General features: G+C 45.2%; 1 protein-coding gene across 3 annotated transcripts in view; it reads left to right on the forward strand.

The window, feature by feature from the left end:
* Nucleotides 1-20,321, forward strand: part of Cacna2d4 (calcium voltage-gated channel auxiliary subunit alpha2delta 4) — a 114,820-nt gene that overhangs the window by 42,448 nt on the left and 52,051 nt on the right. The window contains 4 exon segments of one of the 3 annotated variants that reach the window (NM_001191751.2): nt 113-199; nt 666-737; nt 18,145-18,206; nt 19,110-19,177. In NM_001191751.2, coding sequence (NP_001178680.2) covers nt 113-199; nt 666-737; nt 18,145-18,206; nt 19,110-19,177 — 289 coding nt within the window. 3 annotated transcript variants of the gene reach the window in all.

A 20,321-nucleotide genomic window follows, 5' to 3' on the forward strand; every position in this document is an offset into this window, starting at 1 on the left:
ATTATGGGATGCTTTGAGTTTATGAAGGTACTGGAAAGATTTTAAAGACGAGGGAAGGAGGACAGGGTGCATGCTGACCCCACCTTTTCCCATCCTGTCTGACCCATTCCAGTACAGAGAAGGCAAGAAGTTGAAACCCAAGCCCAACTACAACAGTGTGGACCTCTCAGAAGTGGAGTGGGAGGACCAAGCTGAAATCGTGAGTGGGAAACAGGGAGTGGGAAACTTTCCCCCAGTTAGCCCTGTAGGGGGCAGCACCAGGTGCCCCGGGAGTGCTGAGGCCTCTGAGCAGCTCTGGAACAGAGCAGCAGTTTCAGCAACCGTGCATGTCCGAGCCGTGACCCTGGAGTCACAGGTTACTGAGACAGGCTGAGCTCGTGCCTATAAGCCCAGCACGGTTTCAGGGTTGTTGTGCTTAACTTCTAGTCTCCCTATCACATCCTAGAGGGGATTGCGTCTCAGCAACACCAACTCTGTGTCCCAGCGCATCCATCCCTCGGAGTGCTGCCTCGGTGAAAGCCCACGACTGTGACCCAGGTCCACCTTCCCTCCTAGGCATCTGCTTGGAGGCAAAGGGAACAGCCAGTGTCCTAGGGACCCTAAGACATGGCTAAAGCCCAAGTCCAGGGGACTAGGTGCCAATTCCCTTTTCTTTCCTCTTAAAGCTGAGGACCGCCATGATCAATGGGGAAACAGGGTCTCACTCCATGGACGTGAAGGTGCCACTGGATAAAGGGGTAAGGAGCTAGTGACAGTGCCCATGAGGTCGAATCCGGCAGCACTGAGCCCAGCCTTGGTCTTCACTGTGGCCTGGGGTTGTGAGGAGAGGGGGAAAGCCATGGGGTGGAAAGTGCTGTGTCAATCTCACGGATGCTCTGTCTTTGGAGACCGCTGGGTATGGTTTCCCAGATCACTGGCGGGTCTTCCTTGTTCCCTCTGCTGACTGCTATTTGGCCGTTTGGTTGTTTATGATAGAGAGGGAGAAAGTGACAGTTAATTTTGCAAACTGCCAGAAGCTCTGCTAGAACGTGTCACATGGGGAAAGGGTGGAAATATTCCCTCCTCCCGTCAGCTGATTTTCATCCTAACCCTGAGAATGGGAGCAAATACCCTCCCTCGCTACAGAGAATCGAAGCCGGAAACCCCCGCTGTCTCTACAGGCCTGTGTGTCATTAGAAAAGACCGGTTCATCTTCTCACTCAAACGATTATGACGCATCCTCTGAATTCACACCGTCCCCTGACATATTAACAAATGTCACCTCCCCCCGTACAGCCACCCCCACTTCATTACCCACCTGCCTCCGCTCAGAGAACACAGCATCTGCCTGCAGCAATTAGACCTTGAGTCCTTGCCTCTACACAGATCTCCACAGGGGACAAACTGCAAGGTTCTAGCCAGTGTCCCTTCTACGCAGGGTATTGGTGTCCACCAGGATTGCCATGGGTCCTTCTGCCCCGTCGGGCACACTGGGAATGTCAGTAATGCCAGGTCAACTGAGATAACTGACACCCAAAGAGTCATGGTCCCTTCTCTGCGTCTTTTACATGCCCCTCAGACTCCTGCCGAGACCCACCCACCAGTGCATAGAACCTAGCATGGAAAGCCTCGTATGAGCATGCCCACTTAGCAGCCAGAACAGCGCTATGGCCACCATGCTGCATACACAGTGGGCGGAGTTGCCTCTCACTCTTTTCTCCCAGAACCAGGGTCCTCCTAAGGCAGCTCCAGGGCTTCTCAAAATCACCAGGCCGAGTCCTAACCAGAACAGCAATCTGAACTTCTACAGAAACGTCTTCCTGCCTCAGACATTCGCTTGTTGCTGCTAATAAGCCATTTCCGAGTGTGAAAGCTTTAACACTCGGAATGTTAAGGAATTAAACATGAATGCATCAAAGAAGTGGGCACTGGTGGCAGTGGCTTCATAGCATACGGTAGCTGTGTCTTCCTACTGTTAATAGCACTGATGACAGTGCAGATTCCCCAGAGGGGGACTGTTCAGCAGAGCTACAAGGCAGGTTCCAGACTGTCTGCGTCTTACAGATGGAGACATTCAGGGAAGCCAGAAGTGAGGCCAGGATCACAGCAAATCACAAACTCTAGACTGCAGCTCTTTGAGACCCGTATACTCACAGCGGCAGTCTTAAAAGCTCCCAATTATCTGGGAAAAAAAATTCTTTATAAAATTAAATTATAGAGTTGCAGGTTTCCTTATGGTAGTCTCCTACATACTTACTTTTAATTAGCCCTCCCCAGTCACCCTCCTGCACCTTCCCATCCCCCATCCTTGGTTTTCTTCCACATTTACATTACATTTGTTCTGTTACCCTCCCTGCCTCTCTCCTTTAGTCTCTTTTTCCCTTTCCCTAGCCTCCATACACTCTCGGTCATATACATATATATATGCATATAAGTGTATGTGTTATTACATATGGTTATGTATATTATGTAATGTATATGCATTATATTGTATATTTATAATTAGAACCTAGGACTCACATGTGATAGAAAGCAGTGTTTTTCTCTCTGGCCATCACACTCAGTTATTTTCCAGTTCCTGCCCCTTTCTGGCCAGTTCCCTTCCTTCACAGAGGCCTTCCCCGCCCCTGCTTCATGCCACGTGTATTCCCTGATCTTCTTTTCCTCCCTCCTCTACCTCTCCCTTCAGGATTCCCTTTAAAGTCTCATAACTTTGCACATGGATACATAAATACACTTATACAGACACCTGCCCATATGTCACTTTAAATCTAGATCTCACATATGGGTGAGAACATGGAGTATTGCCTTTATTATTCTGGCTTATTTCACTTAATGTAATGATCTCCAGTTACATCCATTTGCCTGCAGGTGTGCTCTGTGTGTGTGTGTGTGTGTGTGTGTGTGTGTGTGTGTGTGTGTGTGTAGACTTCTGTTTTGAAATCTGCTGATGGACATCTGTAGTGACAGGCTTTGAGAATTCCAGATTTCTTATTTCTTTTAAAAACAGAAATAGAATAAGAACGTGCTTTCACTTGAACCCCAGGTGTGGGATATGGGGCTGCTTCGCGGCAACTGACTGTGATTTGCTTCGTGCTCTAACAGAGGCGTGGTTTTGCCAGCTGCTGATAGTTTCTGCAACTGTGTGATGTTTGGAATTCTGGGAGTCGTCCAGAGGCTGTATAAATGCAAGATCCCCAATAGGTGGGGTTAGTGATCGGTGTTCATTTGGGGGTATTGGTTACAGTTTGTTAGTAGTTTTGCTCAAAGAAGAAACAAGAAGAAAGAAATTAGATTTAAGGACCTATCTATCTACCTCTGTCTCTATGTCTCCCCTCTATCCTTGTTTCTCTCCTATCTAGTGTTAGGGGGTGAAATGTGGGTATAAAGGGTGGGGAAAAGAACCCACAAAGAAACAAAGACCAGCGGCAGACATCTAGGCTGGTTTATTTCTTAGCTACGGTAAACAGAACAGCAGTAAACAAGGAAGAGCGAGGGCCATGTGCTATGTTGACTTAGAGTCCTTCAGGCACACACCCAAGGGTGGTATGGCTGGGTCATGTGACAGTCTATGTTGAAAAACTGCTGTCCTGATCTCCATGGTGACTATACAAGTTTGCATTTCCACTGGATGTGTATAACGGTTTCAGTGTTCGGTTTTGTGGTTCTTTACACGGTTAGAAATTAATTTCCCTGGTCAATTTGTTCCCACTCTGTAGGCTGTCTCTTCCTGCTAGAAACAGCTTACTTTGCTGTGCATAAGTCTTTTAACCCGTGTGACTCCCTTTGTCAGTTCTCAGGATGCAATGCCACTGGAGTCCTTTGCAGAAAGTCCTTCCTGTGTCTGTATCCTGAAGTGTTTCCCCTATGGTTCTTCCAGCAGCTTCAAAGCTTTAGATGCCATGTTAAAGGTCTGGGTTTGTAACTTGTGCTTTTTATCTAACTTTATTAATTTGGGTCTTTCCTTCATTGGTCTTGGCTAGAGGCTTATCTTACTTATTTTTTCAAAATAACGAGTTTATTAAGTCTATACATTATTTTTAATTTCATTAATTTTTGTCATTGTGATTATTATTTCTTACCATCTACTGCTTTTGGTTTGGATTCATTTTGTTGTTCTAAGACTTGAGGTACATCATCAGGCTATTTATTTCAAATCCTTCTGGCTTTCAAAGATACATTTGTTTATTTAATATGTGTATATTTATTTATTTAGTATGTGCATGCATTGGTGTGCATGTATGTGGTACACGCACACACACACACACACACCACAGTTTGCCTGTAGGAAATCAGAGGACAACTTGTGGGAGTCGGAGTTCTCAACTTTCACCACGTCGATTCAAGGGATGAGACTCAGGTCGTCACCCCTGGCAGCAAGGCCCTCTGCCCCTTGAGTGATCTCGATAGCACTTTCCTTATTTTTTAATGTAAACACACATAGCCGTCCACTTACTACTGCTTGCATTCATTTGATTCTGGAATTCTTTATTTCCTCCTTGCTTTCTTTAATGACTCTGTAGTCATACATGAATGTGTTGTCCAAGACTCAGAGACTGAACAATATACTTTTCATTTATTCATTCATTCATTCATTCATTCATTCATTGTGTATGTTTTCGTGTGGGTGTACACATGCCATGGCGTGTGCATGGAAGTCGGAGAACAGCTTGTAGAGGTCAGTTCTCTTCCTGTCATGTGGCTTCTGGAGACTGAAGTCAGGACATCTGTCTCACTGACAAGCTCCCTTACGTCCTGAGCCATCTCACTAGCCCTGAACAATATGGTTTATGAAAAGCAGTATGGTTTAAAAAAAATCAGGAAGTCAACTTCAAAAGTCCTAAACTCAAACAATAGCACAACCTACGAGAATCCGCAGGATGCAGCCAGAGTAGCCCTGAAAGGAAAGGTTACAGCACCAAGTGCTCTCACTGAAAAATCAGAAAGATAGCAAGTAGGTTGACTAAAGATGCCCCTCGAAGCTGCGAAACCATCAGAGGTGTCTGACCAAACCCAGCAGATCCAAGGAACAATGACGATGGTGACAGAAATGAATGAAATAAAGACTCAAGGAATAATACACTGAATCAGTAAACTGAAGAGTTGTTTCTTTGAGAAGGTTGATAAAACCCCTAGCCAAGCTAAAAAAAAAAAAGATAGATACAGAGTGGCAGAGGGGGGGAGGGGGGGGAATAAAAGTAGAAATGAAAGGGGAGTTGTCACTGTAGAGTCCACCGAAATCCAGAAAATCATTGGGCTATTTAGCAGACTCGCATTACAAAAGCTACAAAATTTAAAAGAAATAGATGAGTTTCTACTACATTTCAGCTGCCCTGCTTAAACTAAATCCAGAAGTTATAAACAATTCAAATCAATCCATAACAAGCAAGGAGATTGAAATGGTAATGAAAAGTCTCCCCAAATGTTTTGCTAAATGAACATGGTATGACTGTCAAACTGCCCTCTAAATATTTATGATTCAACCCAGAGATGAGCGTTATTCTCTTCCTTTTGGTCAGTACAGGTCCTTTTTGCAATGAGTAACCATCATGGCGGAGACTCATAACTAACCCAAGTACTGAAAACAAATGGACCTCGAGTGGCCCTAAATGGCACATTGGTATAACCACTTTCCAGCTTCAAAAAAAATCCTAGAAAAGGGGATAGAAAGCACCAGAGGAAAGGGAGGGAGGGGTGTTGTGCAGCGCTGTCTCCCAGACACAACGTAACTGTTGTACCAGGAATCCCCAACAGCTGTGGTTTCCTGCAAACATTACAGTCAACATTTCATCAGAAATGCAGGAGGGGCTTACGAGGTCCACCGCTCACCAAGGACTTAAGGGCGATTAATGATTGCTGGCGGAGGAAGACAGTGTTCTTCACACATGCATTGCTGAATTCACGGAACTTCTAAGGAATCACTCACACAGATAATCCTTAAACTGTTCTACAAAATCGGAATGGAAGGAACACTACTAAACACATCCATGAAGTCAGTATTTCCCTGTTAACAAAATGAAATAAAACCACAGAGCAACACCTATGCAAAAATTTTCAACAAAATACCAACAAAGCAAATTCAGGAGCACATTAAGACCACAGACTGCAACAAAGTTGCCTTCATCCTAGGAATGCAAAGCTGGTTCAATATTCATAAATCAATAAATGTGGTAATGATCAATAATAGGTGCCAATAGCACCATGTAAATGAGCATAAGGATATAAATTATATAACCACTTAGTGAGATGCAGGAAACACATCTGACAAAGTTCAATGTGGCTTCATAATAAAGGTGCTTGTGGTGGTTTGAATGAGAATGGCACCATAGGTTCTTGAAGGTTTGGTCCACAGTTAATGGAACTCTTTGGGAAGGATTGGGAGGTGTGTCCTCGTGGGAGTTTCTGAGAGTGGGCTCTGAGGTTTCACAACCCCACACCAGGCTTAGTCTCTCTCTGCCTGCTGCCTGTGGGTCGGGATACAGCTCTTAGCTACTGCTCCAGCACCAACCCAGTCTGTGTGCTCCCACACTGCCAGGATGACAATGGACCAACCCTGTCAAGCTGCAATCTGCAAGTCCCCAATGCTTTCTTTTATATGAGTTGCCTTGGTGATGGTATCTCTTCACAGCAATAGAACAGTGACTGAGACAGTACTAGATGGAGTGCTTCCAACAATAGAGGTCAAATCTGACAAACTTTATACCAACAGTGTACTAAATGGGTGGAAACTGAGGGCCTTTCCTCTGGATTCGGAAATGAAACAAAGTTCTCAAGCTCCTCGCTTATTCAATACAGTTCTCAGCATTTTAGAACAATAAGACATAAAAGATAAAAGGGATAAAAATAAGGAAGAATTCGAATTTTCTCTATATGCACACAGCACAATTGCATACTCAAAAGATACTATAGACTTCACCGGAGATTCCTCAATCTAATAAACACTTTCATTAAAGTTCCAGGATGCAAATTCAACATACAAATGTCACCGGCTTTCTTAAATGTCAGCAACAAACTTGGTGAGAAAGAAGTTAAGGAAAAAACATCCCCTTCACAGTGTTTTCTGAAACTCAATTAAGTACCTAGGAATCAGCCTAGCCAAGGAAGTGAAAGGCCTATTCCGTGTAGACTTTAGGGCACTAAAAAGAGAGATTGAAGACAACAGTAAGTGGTGGAAAGGCCTTCCACACTTATGGATTGACAGAACTGATATTCTGAAAATGGCTGTGCCACCAAAAGTAACGTGCAGAGCCACTGCAATAGCACAATTACAATAACATTTCCACAAAACTAGGGGAAAAATTCAAAATTTGTATGGAAACAAACACATACACAAACAAAAAGCCACAAGCAGCTGAAGCAATCCTAGGTGGAAAGGGTGCTGGTGCGTGTGCGTGTGTGTGTGTGTGTGTGTGTGTGTGTGTGTGTGTACACATATATCACAGTATCTTACTTCAAATGACACCACAACCATAGTGACAAGACAGCATAGTAATGCCACAAAAACAGACATATTTACCAAGCGGAGAGAGGATCCCCAAGTAAGCTCACACAGAAATATCTGACAAAGGTGTCAGAAACGTACACCTCCGGGTATGGGGTGGGAAAGGACCTATGCAACAAGCAGTCTGGCGAAACCGGATACCCACCTGAAAAGGAATAAAATGTGTTCATATCTTTTACATTGCACAAAAGTCAACTCAAAAATAGGTAGAAATATATGAATTTTGATCTTAAAATTTTAGAGGGAAACACTTTCAGAAATATTGGCATGGCACTGGGAAAATGTCCATGCTCCTGTAACGAAACCCCAATAAAACATTCTGTCATCCCCACCAAAGAAGACAGGACCGTGGGAGGGAGCCGATTGGGAGAAGTGGGGGGTCATGGGGCATGGGAGAAGGCAGGCAGCGGTGGGCGTCTTGGTTATTTCCTATTGCTGGGGCCAAGGCAGCTTGTGAAAGGAAGAATTCAGTTGAATTCAGTTGGCTTACAGTTCTGCATTTGGAGTCCCATGATGGTAGGGCAAGGGCACAGTGAGAGGTGGCTGGAGTGAGAGCTCAGTTGAAATCCACAAGCAGAAGGGAGACGGGGAGACTGGGAATGGCCTGAGTCTTTTGAAGCCTTCAAGCCAACCTCCCAGAGATACACACCCAATAAGGCCACACCTTCCCAGACAGTTCCCAACTGAGGACCAAGTATCCAGAGGTATGCACCTACAGGGGTCATCCTCACTCAGACTGTCCTGATGGCTGATGGGTGAACATGACTGAAAATGTCATAAGGAAACACACTATTGCATACATCAATATATGCCAATAAAATATAAAATTTGAGCAAGTAAGAGTCCCCATATACCACCCCTACAAGGCACAGGTCTGGCAAGAGCTTTCCTTTTTTCATTTTGTTTTGTTTTGTTTCATTTCATTTCGTTTCATTTCATTTTGTTGAGATAGAATCTTCCGTGTAGCCCTGGCTGTCCTGGAGCTTGCTATGTAGACCAGGCTGACCTGGAACTCAGAGGTCTATCTGATTCTACCTCCCCAGTGCTGAGGGAGCCCCACCATGCCCTCCTGGCAAGACCTTTCTAAACAGGAGCCAATAGAAGAGGAATGGCCCCAAGAATTGACTGCCAGGGTTATAGGAAAAGCTTCTGCAAAACAAAGGAAACTTGAACAGAGTGAACAGACGTCTAGAGAACGGGAGAACCTTTGAGCTGTGCCTCAGATAGGTGGTTAAAAACTAGAATGTATTAAAAACTGAAAAGATTAAACACCAACAGAACTGCCAATCAGCAAGTTGTCTGTGAAATCGATGAGTCTCAAGAGAATAAAATACGAAATTCACCCTTGTATGGCAGAGTAAAGTTTCAGTGTAGAGGGACTAGGAAAGGAGAAATAGAGGGGTGAAAGGAGATGTGTACTAGAACACGTGTGACATGAACGCAGGTAAGAGGGCACCAGGAGCGGGAAGGCACAAGAGGAGAAAGAGGGATGATAAAAGTTTACAGCCAGGCATGCCTTTTAGTCAGCACTTAGGAGGCAGAGGAAAGTGGGCCTGTGTGAGTTCAAGGCCAGCCTAGTCTACATCAGGAGCTCCAATCAGCCACGGCATGCTTTTCATGCTCATTAAAATTTAAAAATTTTAAATTGGAAAAGTGATTTATTGTTTCATATATATAATTTATAAAATTGTATACATAATTGCTTTAGTTTTCTTCCTATCAAACTCTATCTTTATTATGCTATGATGTGATAAAATATAAATGATTGTTCTGATTCTTTTATATTTGGTAAGACCTGATTTTTTACCTTGAATGTGATGTATTTTTAAGAAGGTCCCATGGGCTGTTAAAAGGGATATTCTGTATCTATTGGGTGGAATATTCTGTATGTATATATATATATATATATATATATATATATATATATATATATATATCTACTAAGTACATTTGATTTGTAGTGTAATTTAATTCTTGAGTTTTCTTTGTTGATTTTTTGAATTTCGGGTGAGCAGCTAGAAATGAGAGTGGCATATTAAAATTGCCAATTGTTTTCTTATCACTCATTATCTGACCTTTTAGATCCACTGGTGATCGTTTTGTGAAATTAAAAGTCCCTGTTTGGGGTGTGTGTGTGTGTGTGTGTGTGTGTGTGTGTCTGTGTGTCTGTGTGTCTGTGTGTCTGTGTGTCTGTGTGTGTCTGTGTGTGTGTATGTGTGTGATTGAGGAAATGGAACCAGTCTGTGTCTTCCAACAAATGAATGAATAATGAAAATACAGTAATAGAAAATGGAATTTTATTCTTCTTTGTGAAGAATTGCTCCTTGTTAATACGTAGTAATCTTCTTAATCTCTTTAGACGAAGTTTGATTTGAAGTCTATGTCAGATATCAGCCTATGCCAATTTGATGTGGGTTTCCATTCGCTTGGCAGATATTTTTCCCATCCTTTAACTTTGAGTCTGGTGTCTTTGCCAGTGAGGTGAGTCTCTGGAGACAATGAAAAGACAGATCTAGATTTTTAATCCACTCAGCAGTCTGGGTTTTGGTTGTTTGTTTGGTTGTTAGGTTGTTTGATTGTTTGGTTGTTTGATTGCTTGGTTGATTTTTCGAGACAGTTTCTCTGTGTAACATCTCTGGCTATCCTGGAACTCACTCTGTAGCCCAGGCTGACCTCGAATTCACAGAGATCCACCTGCCTCTGTCTTCCAGGCACTGAGATTAAAGGCGTGCACCATCACCCCTGGCCAAGCAGCCTAGATTTAGTTTTGCTGGTGGTAGTTTTTTGTTTTGTTTTGTTTTTAAGTTTTGTTTGTTTGTTTGTTTGTTTTATTGCTGGTTGAAAACATTCACATTTAAGGTTATTAGTGAGAGATATTTACTGATTCCTGTAATTTTTCAGATTGTTTTTCTTTTTTTTTTTTTTTAATTCTTTTTTCCGGAGCTGGGGACCGAACCCAGGGCCTTGCGCTCCCTAGGTAAGCGCTCTACCACTGAGCTAAATCCCCAGCCCCTCAGATTGTTTTTCTTGTTGGCTGAATTGTCTTTATTTTCCTCCCTATTGGAATATCAGAGGTTTGCTGTTTTCTGTGTTGGACTTGTGGGTTTCTTCCTGGTTCTTCATTTTTCCATTTCTTTCATAAGACATTCTTTTCTATGTTCTCATGACTGAAACAGTCTCTCCACCTCCTCTGTCTATAATATTCTTTTAAATATCTCCTGCATTGTTGGCTTGGTGGCACGAACTGCTCAAGTTTGTGTGTGTCTTGTAATGTCCTTATTTCTGCATCAGTCTTTAAAGATATCTATGCTAGACACAGCGTTCTTAGTCAGTTATTTACTTTCAGGACTTGAAGTACATTATTCCGTCTTTTCCTGGCTTTGAGTTCTGCTAATAAGATGTCTGATGTTATTATCCCAATGTTTCTCTCTTTGTTGATCTGTTGGGTTGTTTTCTCTTCCTGCTTTTTTAAATTTTATTTTTAATTATGCGTATGTGTACGGGTAGGTGCACAGAAGTGTGTGTGTCCTAGGAAACGCAAAAGAGAGCTTGGGATCCCCCAGAACTGAGGCTACAGAGATTGTAAGCCACCATGCGGGTGCTGGGGATCAAAACCAAGCCCCCTGCAAGAGCAGTCAGTGCTCTGAAGCACTGAGCCACCCCTCCACCCTCCCCTCATGAACAGTGTTAATACTGTTTCTTTTGGTTTTCATTTTTGACTTCCTGTCTGTCATATATCATGGTGGGGATCTCCTCTGGCTAAGTGTACTTGCGGTTCTAAACGCCTGTTGTATTTGTGTGTGTGTGACTTTCTGTAAATCTGGGAGGTTCTGCCATAATTCGTTGGATGTATTTTCTCTGCCCTTAATGTTTAGTCTCAGCTCATTATTCTTAGGGAAATCCTTAGGTTTGGTCTCTTGAATATATCCTGGAGTTCCTGGAAGTCCTGACCGTGTTCATGCCTGTTCTCACTGGTGTTCGAATGTCGTATTCTGTGAGGTCTATTGGTGATCTTTTCCATTGTGCTTTTTATTTGATTCACTCTGGATTTAGTTCCTAAAACTTCATCTCTCCATTCTCTTATCTCTCCCCTACCCTCACCAACATTCTCTCCCCACCCCAGTTCCCTCCCCTCTCCCCCCCCCCATTCCACCTTCATTTGCTTTACCTCTGTCTTTGCCTTGCGACCCACTGCATTCATCCAGGGTCACTCACGGGCACAGATGCAAACCTACCCTACTGGAAGGTGAGGGACTTTCTAGTGGCTACATCACCGAAGAACTGTCTGCTCCCAGCAGCCACTCGGCTGCTGTTCTCCTGGGTGGGATGAGGACACATGAGCCCTTTCCCCTCCCCCTCTGTGAATGCTTGAGTTTAGTCTTGTGTGCAGGGAGCAGACAGCTTCTGTGAGTGTCGGAGCATATCATGTTCTATTTTTTTTTTAACGTGTTAAGTTTTCAGGTTTATTTTCTGCCGAGTTTTATGACTCTTCTCCTTTGACGATACCCTATGCCACAGCAGACAACACACCCACACACGCACTCTTATTGTCAAAGGGGGGATAAAAAGCTGCATCGCGGTGAAGCTTTACAGTTCAGTGCATCACTGTGTGGTGGCATCCCCGCTTTGTCTGTGTGGGAACAGGAATGTTGACTCAGGGGAGGGCAGAGAGGGAGGGGAGCCAGAACGGTGTAGGTAAGGTGCTCAAGGCCAGCTGGGCTCCTGGCTTCCTCCCTCATGAGACAGACAGACAGACGCTTGGATGCAGTCAGATGCCAGTTGCAGAACTAGAAGTCAAGAGCTGCAGAAGGCACAGCAGGGAGGAGAAGAGACCCTTACAATCCCGATCCTGTATGTTCAGTCTCATCCGAGGCGGCCTGTCTCATCTGCTCCAGAAGGAGAGTCCACAGTGACAGGGAAGGCGAGGCAACAGGCAAGGATTGACGTGGCAGCTGGAAGAGGAAACAATCGGTCGCATTTTGTCGGCACCCAGGAGGCAGCAAGTGCTCTACATGCTCTTAAGGTGGCCTTCCTACCCACTGTCCAGATCTCACAGTCTTTGCGCCTTTTCTTCTGTGTGCCTCTTGGAAAAGGAACTCGCTGTGAGTGTCCCGTTTAAAAGGCCCAGCAGTTACTTGTTCTTAGCACCTTGGTCATGAGCCCCTGTATTAGCCACCCTTCCCTGCAAAGAGAAGCATCTTCGATCAAGGCTGAGTGTTGAGAATAAAGTGAATAATGGTCGATGTAATCCTCTATGACTACTTCCTGCTGACATTGGGGCACCGTTATGAGGTGTGGGCAAAAAGCTGGAATGTTGGCCAACTTTGGAACTGCTGTTGGGCTGTGGGACCATCTCGGGGTAGGAGGGTGTAGGCCAAGTTGAAAGAGCCTGTGGGGCTGGGCCTGGGCACCTGTGGGTAATCGTTTTGGAGAGTTCCTGGATGCAGGTTTGGAGGGAACCCCTGGGTGTTAGGGGCAGAAGATAAAGAGTTTGGCGGTGGCTGTTGTTTTGAGACAGGGTTTCTCTGTGTAGCCCTGACTGTCTTAGCACTCACTCTGTTGAGCAGGCTGGCCTCGAACTGAGAGATTCATCTGCCTCTGCCTCCTGAGTGCTGGGATTAAAGATGTATGTCGTCACTGCCCGGCTTGCAAAATTGTTTTTATTGCTGCTTTAGTCTTATTGCTGGTATGAATCTGCTGAAATTATTTCATCTTGGTTTAGTTTTGGATGCTCATATGCATCTAGGAACTAGTCCATTTATTTTAGATTTTTTTCAATTGGCTAGAATATATGGGGTTTTTCTTAAGATATTTTTATTTATTTTATTTATGAGTGCACTGCAGCTGTCTTCAGACACCAGAGAGGGCATCGGGTCCCATTACAGATGGTTGTGAACCACCATGTGGTTGCTGGGAATTGAACTCAGGTCCTCTGGAACAGCAGCCAGTGCTCTTAACCACTGAGCCATCTCTCCATCCCTAGAATATATGTTTTTTTAAGGTGTATTCTTAGAGTTTTCTGAATTCCATTGGCGTCTGTTGTGTCTCCCCTGTCATGTCTAATTGTATTAATGTGGGGTATTTTCTTTCACTCTTTCTTTGGGTAATTTGGCTGAGGGCTCGTCAGTCTTGTTCATCTTTTCAATGAACAACTCTTCATGTCACCGACACCTCGGTTTGTTTTTGTTCTTTCTGAACAGAATTTTATTATTTTCTGCCCTGATCTTAGTTATTTCTCCCCATCTAGTGCCTTGGAGTTTAGTTTGTTCTTCTTTATCCAAGTCCTTAAAGTACATCATTAAGTTATTTATTTGAGTTCTCTATTTTTTTTTATTAACTTGAGTATTTCTTATATACATTTCGAGTGTTATTCCCTTTCCCGGTTTCCGGGCAGACATCCCCCTCCCCGCTCCCCTTCCTTATGGGTGTTCCCCTCCCTCTCCTCCCCCCATTGTCTATTTTTTAATGTAGTTGCACAGTATAAACTTTGCCTTTAAGACTGCCTTCAGTGCCCCGTCACTTTTGGTATTTGTGTTTTGCTTTTTTTTTTTTTTTTTTTTGGTTCTTTTTTTCGGAGCTGGGGTCCGAACCCAGGGCCTTGTGCTTCCTAGGTAAGCGCTCTACCACTGAGCTAAATCCCCAGCCCCGTGTTTTGCTTTTTATCCCATCCTAGACTTTTTTAATTCTTACTGGATTTCTTCAGTAATCTCTTTGTCATTCAATAGTGTTGTGTTTTAAACCCATGAGTTTCTGTACTTTCTACAGTTTCTACTGTTATTGATATTTTTTCCTGGTCACGTACAATACAAGGTGTTACTTTGACTTTCCTGTATTTGTTGAGATTTGCTTTGTTCTGATACGTAATCTGTCCTTGAGACTGCTTCATGGACTGGCAAGAATGTGTCTTCTTTAGTGTTCTGGTAGAATGCTCTGTACATGTTTAAGTCCATTTGACTTATGATTTATTTAACTACAGAGATTTCTCTGATTAGTTTTTTCCTTAGATGATGTCTTAGTTAGGGTTTTACTGCTGTGAACAGACACCATGATCAAGACAAGTATATAATGACAACGTTTAATTGGGGCTGGCTTACAGGTTCAGAGGTTCAGTCCATTATCATCAAGGGAGTAACATGGCAGCATCCAGGCAGGCATGGTACAGGAGGAGCTGAGAGGTCTACATCTGAAGGCTGTTAACAGATTACTAACTTCCAGGCAGCTAGGAAGAGTTCTTAGCGCCCATACCCACAGTATGATACACCTATTCCAATAAGGCCACACCTCCAAACAGTGTCATTCCCTGGGCCAAGCATATTCAAACCATGGCATTCCACTCCCTGGCCCCCATAGGCTTGTTCAAACACATGAGTCTATGAGGACCATCTGCCTTAGCATAATAAAAAAGTACATTTAGTCCAACTTCTAAACTCCCCACAATAAAAGTCTCTTCTAAGATCCAACTACTTAACTATAATCCTTGAAGCAAGACAGGAAGTCAGCTGAGCAAACTCCAAACTGCATCCCCCTGTCTGATGTCACGCGGTCTTCAGTTCTCCAGCTCCTTTTTCATCTTTGTTGACTGCGACAGACTTCTTTCTCCTGGGCTGGTTCCCCTCCCTGTCAGCAGCACTTCTCAGGAGATATCCTATGGCTCTGGCATCTCAAAACTCTAGGGTTCTCCAAGGCAACTTCAACGTTACAGCTTCTTGTTTCAATGTCTGGGATCCACACATGATCTTCTGGGCTCCTCCTAAGGGCTGGCATCACTTCTCCAGCTCTGCCCTCTGTAGCACTCTAAGCTCAGGTCGATCCACTCCACTGCCGCTGCCATTCTTGGTGAGCATCCCATGGTACTGGCATCTTCAATACACTGGGGTCTTCCACTGCAACTAGGCTTCACCGACAGCCTCTCATAGGGTCAGTTTTGTTTATGGTGTCAAGCCTCAATTCCTTTTCATGACCCCTTCAGTCCTGGTCCATCAACTGCACCTGAGACTGAACCTTCACCAAAGGCCTTCCCTAACCTCTCACTGTGCCAAGCCTCAGCCGCTCTCCATGACCTCTCTATACCTTCAAAGCAAGTCCCTCCTGGGAGATTCTTGAACATTACTAAGTTCAGGTGCAGCTCGAGGTACAACCTTGGCTATCTCTGGAACACAGCTTCTTTGTGCTCTCAGAAAACACTTCCAGAAGATTTCACCTCAGTGATGCTGGGCTCTTCTTCATCACGGCTAACTTCTTAGCTCCAGCTGACCAGCATCAACTGTCTCAGCAGCCCCTTCTATTCTTGACTCTAAAGCCAGAGCCATGTGGCCAAAGCTGCCGAGTTCTGCTGTTTGCTGGGACTGGATCATGGCCCCCTTGTTCTGTTATATCATCACCAGCTTTGTTTTCCAACTCCTTCACTGCCTAAGCTTGGCTGTCCTGGAACTTGCTCTGTAGATTGGCCTTGAACTCAGAGATCTGCATGGCTCTGTCTCCTTTAATGCTGGGATTAAAGGTGTGTACCATCATGTCTGGACTTAAGTTTTCCTTCATCTATAACCTGCTCTGTTCTAGGCTGGCATTGAACTCAGAGATCTGCTTGCCTTGCTCCCCTTGGATTAAAGGCTTGTTCTGCCAAGCCCAGACCTAAATTTTGCTGGGTGAGATCTTGCCCCAAGGTCACCATTACCTTAATTCAACTTAATATCCTTGAACACAGGGTTCAGTTCAATTTCACTTCCTAGTGCTCCTTTAATACTTGAACCATATATTTTATATTTTTCATTTCTCAGCTTGCTACACTTGTTTAAAATGGTCTTCATGAGACTTAACCAGAGAACAAAGTCTATGATAGGTGTTCTGAGACTTCCTTTGTCAATGCAATTAATCTGAGTCTCTTCACCTTAGCATCAGGCAGACTCCTCAGACAAGGGCAAAAAGTAGCCCCATTCTTCACCAAAATACCACAAAAACAGTCTCTATGCCATATATTGAAATTCTCCACTGAACCTGCTGGGCCAGGTCTGCAAATCACTCTGAGTAACAAAGTCTTCCAGACTCCTACTAGGACAGCCCGTTAAGCCCCATGTAAAGCATTCCACTGCTTTCCAAATCCAAAGTCCCAAAATCCACGTTCTTCCAAACAAAAGCATCATCAGGCCTATCGCAGCAATACCCCACTCCCAGTACCAACTTCTGTCTTAGTTTGGATTTTACTGCCATGAACAGACACCATGACCAGGGCAAGTCTTATAAAGGACACATTTCATTGGGGCCGACTTACAGGTTTAGAGGTTCAGTCCATTATCATCAAGGCAGGAGCCTGGCAGCATCCAGGCAGACATGGTACAGGAGGAGCTGAGAGTTCTATATCTTCATCCTAAGGCTGCTAGCAGAATATTAACTTCCAGGCAGCTAAGATGAGGGTCTTAAAGCCCATGCCCACAGTGACACACCTACTCCAACAGAGCCGCACCTTCTAATAGTGCCACTCCCTGAGCCAAGCATATTCAAACCAGGACAGATAAGTTGTCTGTTGGTGAGAATGGGCCATTGAAACCAACCACTATTACTGTGTATTTGGCTAACCTGTCCTGTGGTTGGTCTCTGATCTTAGAGCACCAGCTTAGGTTTTTTTTTTTGTTGTTGTTGTTGTTTTTTTTTTTTTTTTGGTTCTTTTTTTCAGAGCTGGGGACCGAACCCAGGGCCTTGAGCTTCCTAGGCAAGCGCTCTACCACTGAGCTAAATCCCCAACCCCACCAGCATAGTTTTTAAGATTGATTAACAATCAAGATGGCCTCTGGCCTGCCACCCACAAGCCACACCCAAGGGCCAAATGGAACTTCTCTCTGCCACCTACCCATGAGTCACTGCTGTGTCACCAAAGACTACATCTGGGCTCACTGTGGGCACTGTGGGCTCACTGTGGGTGCTGTGGGCTCACTGGAGGACTGTGGACATGCTTGGGTGCAGGATTACCAACTTTCCTCAGGATGACCCTTCCAGGCTGTGGTTTCTGCTTCCCTACCCCACCCCCACCCCCACCTCCATGAGCTGCATGGCTGAGACTGAGTCCTGACTTCTCCACGTTCCTGACCAAGTGATATCCTTTCACTTCTTCTATAGATATCTGAAACTAACACTCTCTCTCTCTCTATCTCTCTCTCTATCTCTCTCTCTCTTTCATTCACTCTTTAGAATATAGTCTATTTTTTTTCCTAGCAGGTTTTTGAGGCGTTAAGAAGGTAGAGTCAGGGGAGAGAAGTGTCCCACTTTCCCTGGGAAAATGTTAGCCAAATATACACATCCCAGCTCTTGATGTTTCCAGCCCCAGCGTCACCTCACTGTTCCAAAGAAGCCTAGGCTCGCACTACCTGCAGAGCCCAACATGGCAGCCACACAGGCAATCTAAGTTACACTGATGTTGGCTAAAATTAACTAAGGTGTTTCAAGTGCTGAGCTAGCCACATGGGCTAGGCAAGCCCACACCTTAAAGACAGCATCCAAAAGGTCGGTTTGCTGGTCTCTGAGCTCTTTCTGTCCATAAAAGGGCTGTGGTGGTTGATTAGAGAAAGGGTAAGAAGTAAGGGAGTCACAGAGTGGTGACAAGGGTGTGGACCAAAGACCGGCAGCCAGCACCATGCCATCACCTAGCAGGGACACTTTCCTTTTGCTTTCAGAAACGAGTTCTATTCCTGACCAATGACTATTTCTTCACGGACATCAGTGACACGCCTTTCAGGTGAGGGGATGATGCCGCAAGTCAGGGATTCTAGACGGAGTACAAAAACCACTAGCTCAAGATAAGACTTTCAGATCTGAGAGTGGATTCTTTCCTGCCGAGTTAGCAGTTTTGTGCTATTAGCAAAGGATCCTGGTCAGCTAGGAAGTGAGACCTAGATGGTCTTTGCTGGTGTGCCTAAATGTCCAGTTCTGCAGCCAATTTCCTAGTTTGAATGCCAGCTCTAATGGTCTTCGGAATCTGAGTGGAGGCGCTCTCTGTGGCTCAAATGTGTCACCTATAAAGTGTGAATGGTGACAATAGCAGCTACCTCTTGGCTGGGTCGACGACATGCTACGACCTGTGTAGATGTTGAGGCAGGGCGATAGGATAAGAAGATCCCAGTCAAATCGCTCCAAGCTTCCCTCCCTCACTTCCCAGTAGACCTCAGACTCCCTGCTCTGACAGCCTAGTAGGATACCTGAGACCTTCTCAAGACCGCTAAGTCCCCGGTCGGTGCAAACCAACTGCATCAGAGCTGTGAGGCAGAGCCCAGGCACCATGTCTTTTAGTTAGATTCAAATCTAATGTGCTACCCAGAGATGGGGTGTGGTAGGAAAGAAACCTCAGGGGATCAGGAGACCTCTGAACATTTTAGGCGGTCCCCAGAAGTTCAAGATCTCCCTAAGTAACATGGGAGCTGCAGAGATCACGGTCTGTGGCATTTCCAGGGCTCTTCTCGGGAAGAATGACTGACAAATTAGCAGTACCTTCCTGCTTCTCAAAGAGACAACCTGTGAGGCCAGGGTAAAGGAAGGGATCTGGGGGAGTATGGCGTTGCCCTTTGTCCAAAGTCTCCTGGCTTACTGAGAAGCTAGCGTCCACAGGAGCCGTGCAAACACAACCGCCTTCTCTTCTCTCTAGCTTGGGAGTGGTGCTCACCAGGGGCCATGGAGAATACATCCTCCTGGGGAACACGTCTGTGGAGGAAGGTAGGTCAAGCCATGTGCTGACCGTGATGTGATGTGTGGTGTGGATGTGCTATTCCAGGTCGCTGAGCAGGATCAACCTAGGACAGAACCAGGGTGAGCATTCCCACCAGGTGGGATGGCAAAGGAAGACCTTACCCTACCCCAGATGCCCATGACCTGGTCACCTTGAGAGAGTCGGCCTCCTTGCCGGGCAGGATGTCCGTGGGAGCCCTGAGAGATGGGTCACATCAATGTCTGTTCATTCTTCTTTCCTGTCCCTGGGGTACATCCCATGACCCATCATTCTACCATCATGCTAATCACAGTCCCCTCAACCCTAGACAATCGCAGTGGCCTCCAACTGTTCACCTCACCCCTGTCTCTGACTTCATCCGCAGAATCTTTCTAGAAATGCCCTCTCTCCTGATACTTTTCCGGCCATCTCTCCCAGGTTCACTCCCTTAAGCTTCCTGTCCCATCGAGAGATGTGCAGAAGTTCTGACTCTTGGAAGCTGTGGATGTGACTTTCTCTGGCCCAGACTCGTGGGGTCTTTTGAAGGAACAGATGGCTGAGGACTAAAGAGGTTGCTGGGCAGTTAGGAGCATTGCTGCTCTTGCAGAGGACCTGGGTTCCCAGCACCCACATGGGTAGCTCACAATTATCTGGAACTTCAGTCCCAGGGGATCTGATGCCATCTTCAGGCCTCATGCACGCAGGGAAAACATTCAGACACATAAAACAATAACAATTTTTAATTGATAGGTGAGGGAGGGGCTCTGCAGTGACAGGCAAAAATGAGCTTACCACGTAGTAGGGATGAGGGCAGGGGACTGGCTAACAGAAGCTGGGAGAGGTTTCCCTGAAATCTCTCTTCTTGGACCCTCTCTCCAGGCCACCCTGGGCCTAGATGCCACCAGTCACTCCAGCTTCCCAGGGTGGCCCTGCCCTGCCACAGTGGTGTATTGGCCCCTGCAGCATCCTTACACAGCAAGAGGCACAGGCTGTTAAGCTCTCTTGGCCTCCAGCGTACCTCTTCTTCCTCAACCTTCCTCTCCCACTGACCGACTTGTCTCAGCCACATTTCTGCAAAGTACAGAGGGAGCCGTCCATCACTCACCTGAAGCCCCTGAGCTGACTAACTCAGTCATTTGTCTGCTGTGTCTT

This window comes from Rattus norvegicus, chromosome 4 (assembly GCF_021556685.1).
Source record: "Rattus norvegicus strain SHRSP/BbbUtx chromosome 4, alternate assembly SHRSP_T2T, whole genome shotgun sequence".
Lineage (NCBI taxonomy): Eukaryota > Metazoa > Chordata > Mammalia > Rodentia > Muridae > Rattus > Rattus norvegicus.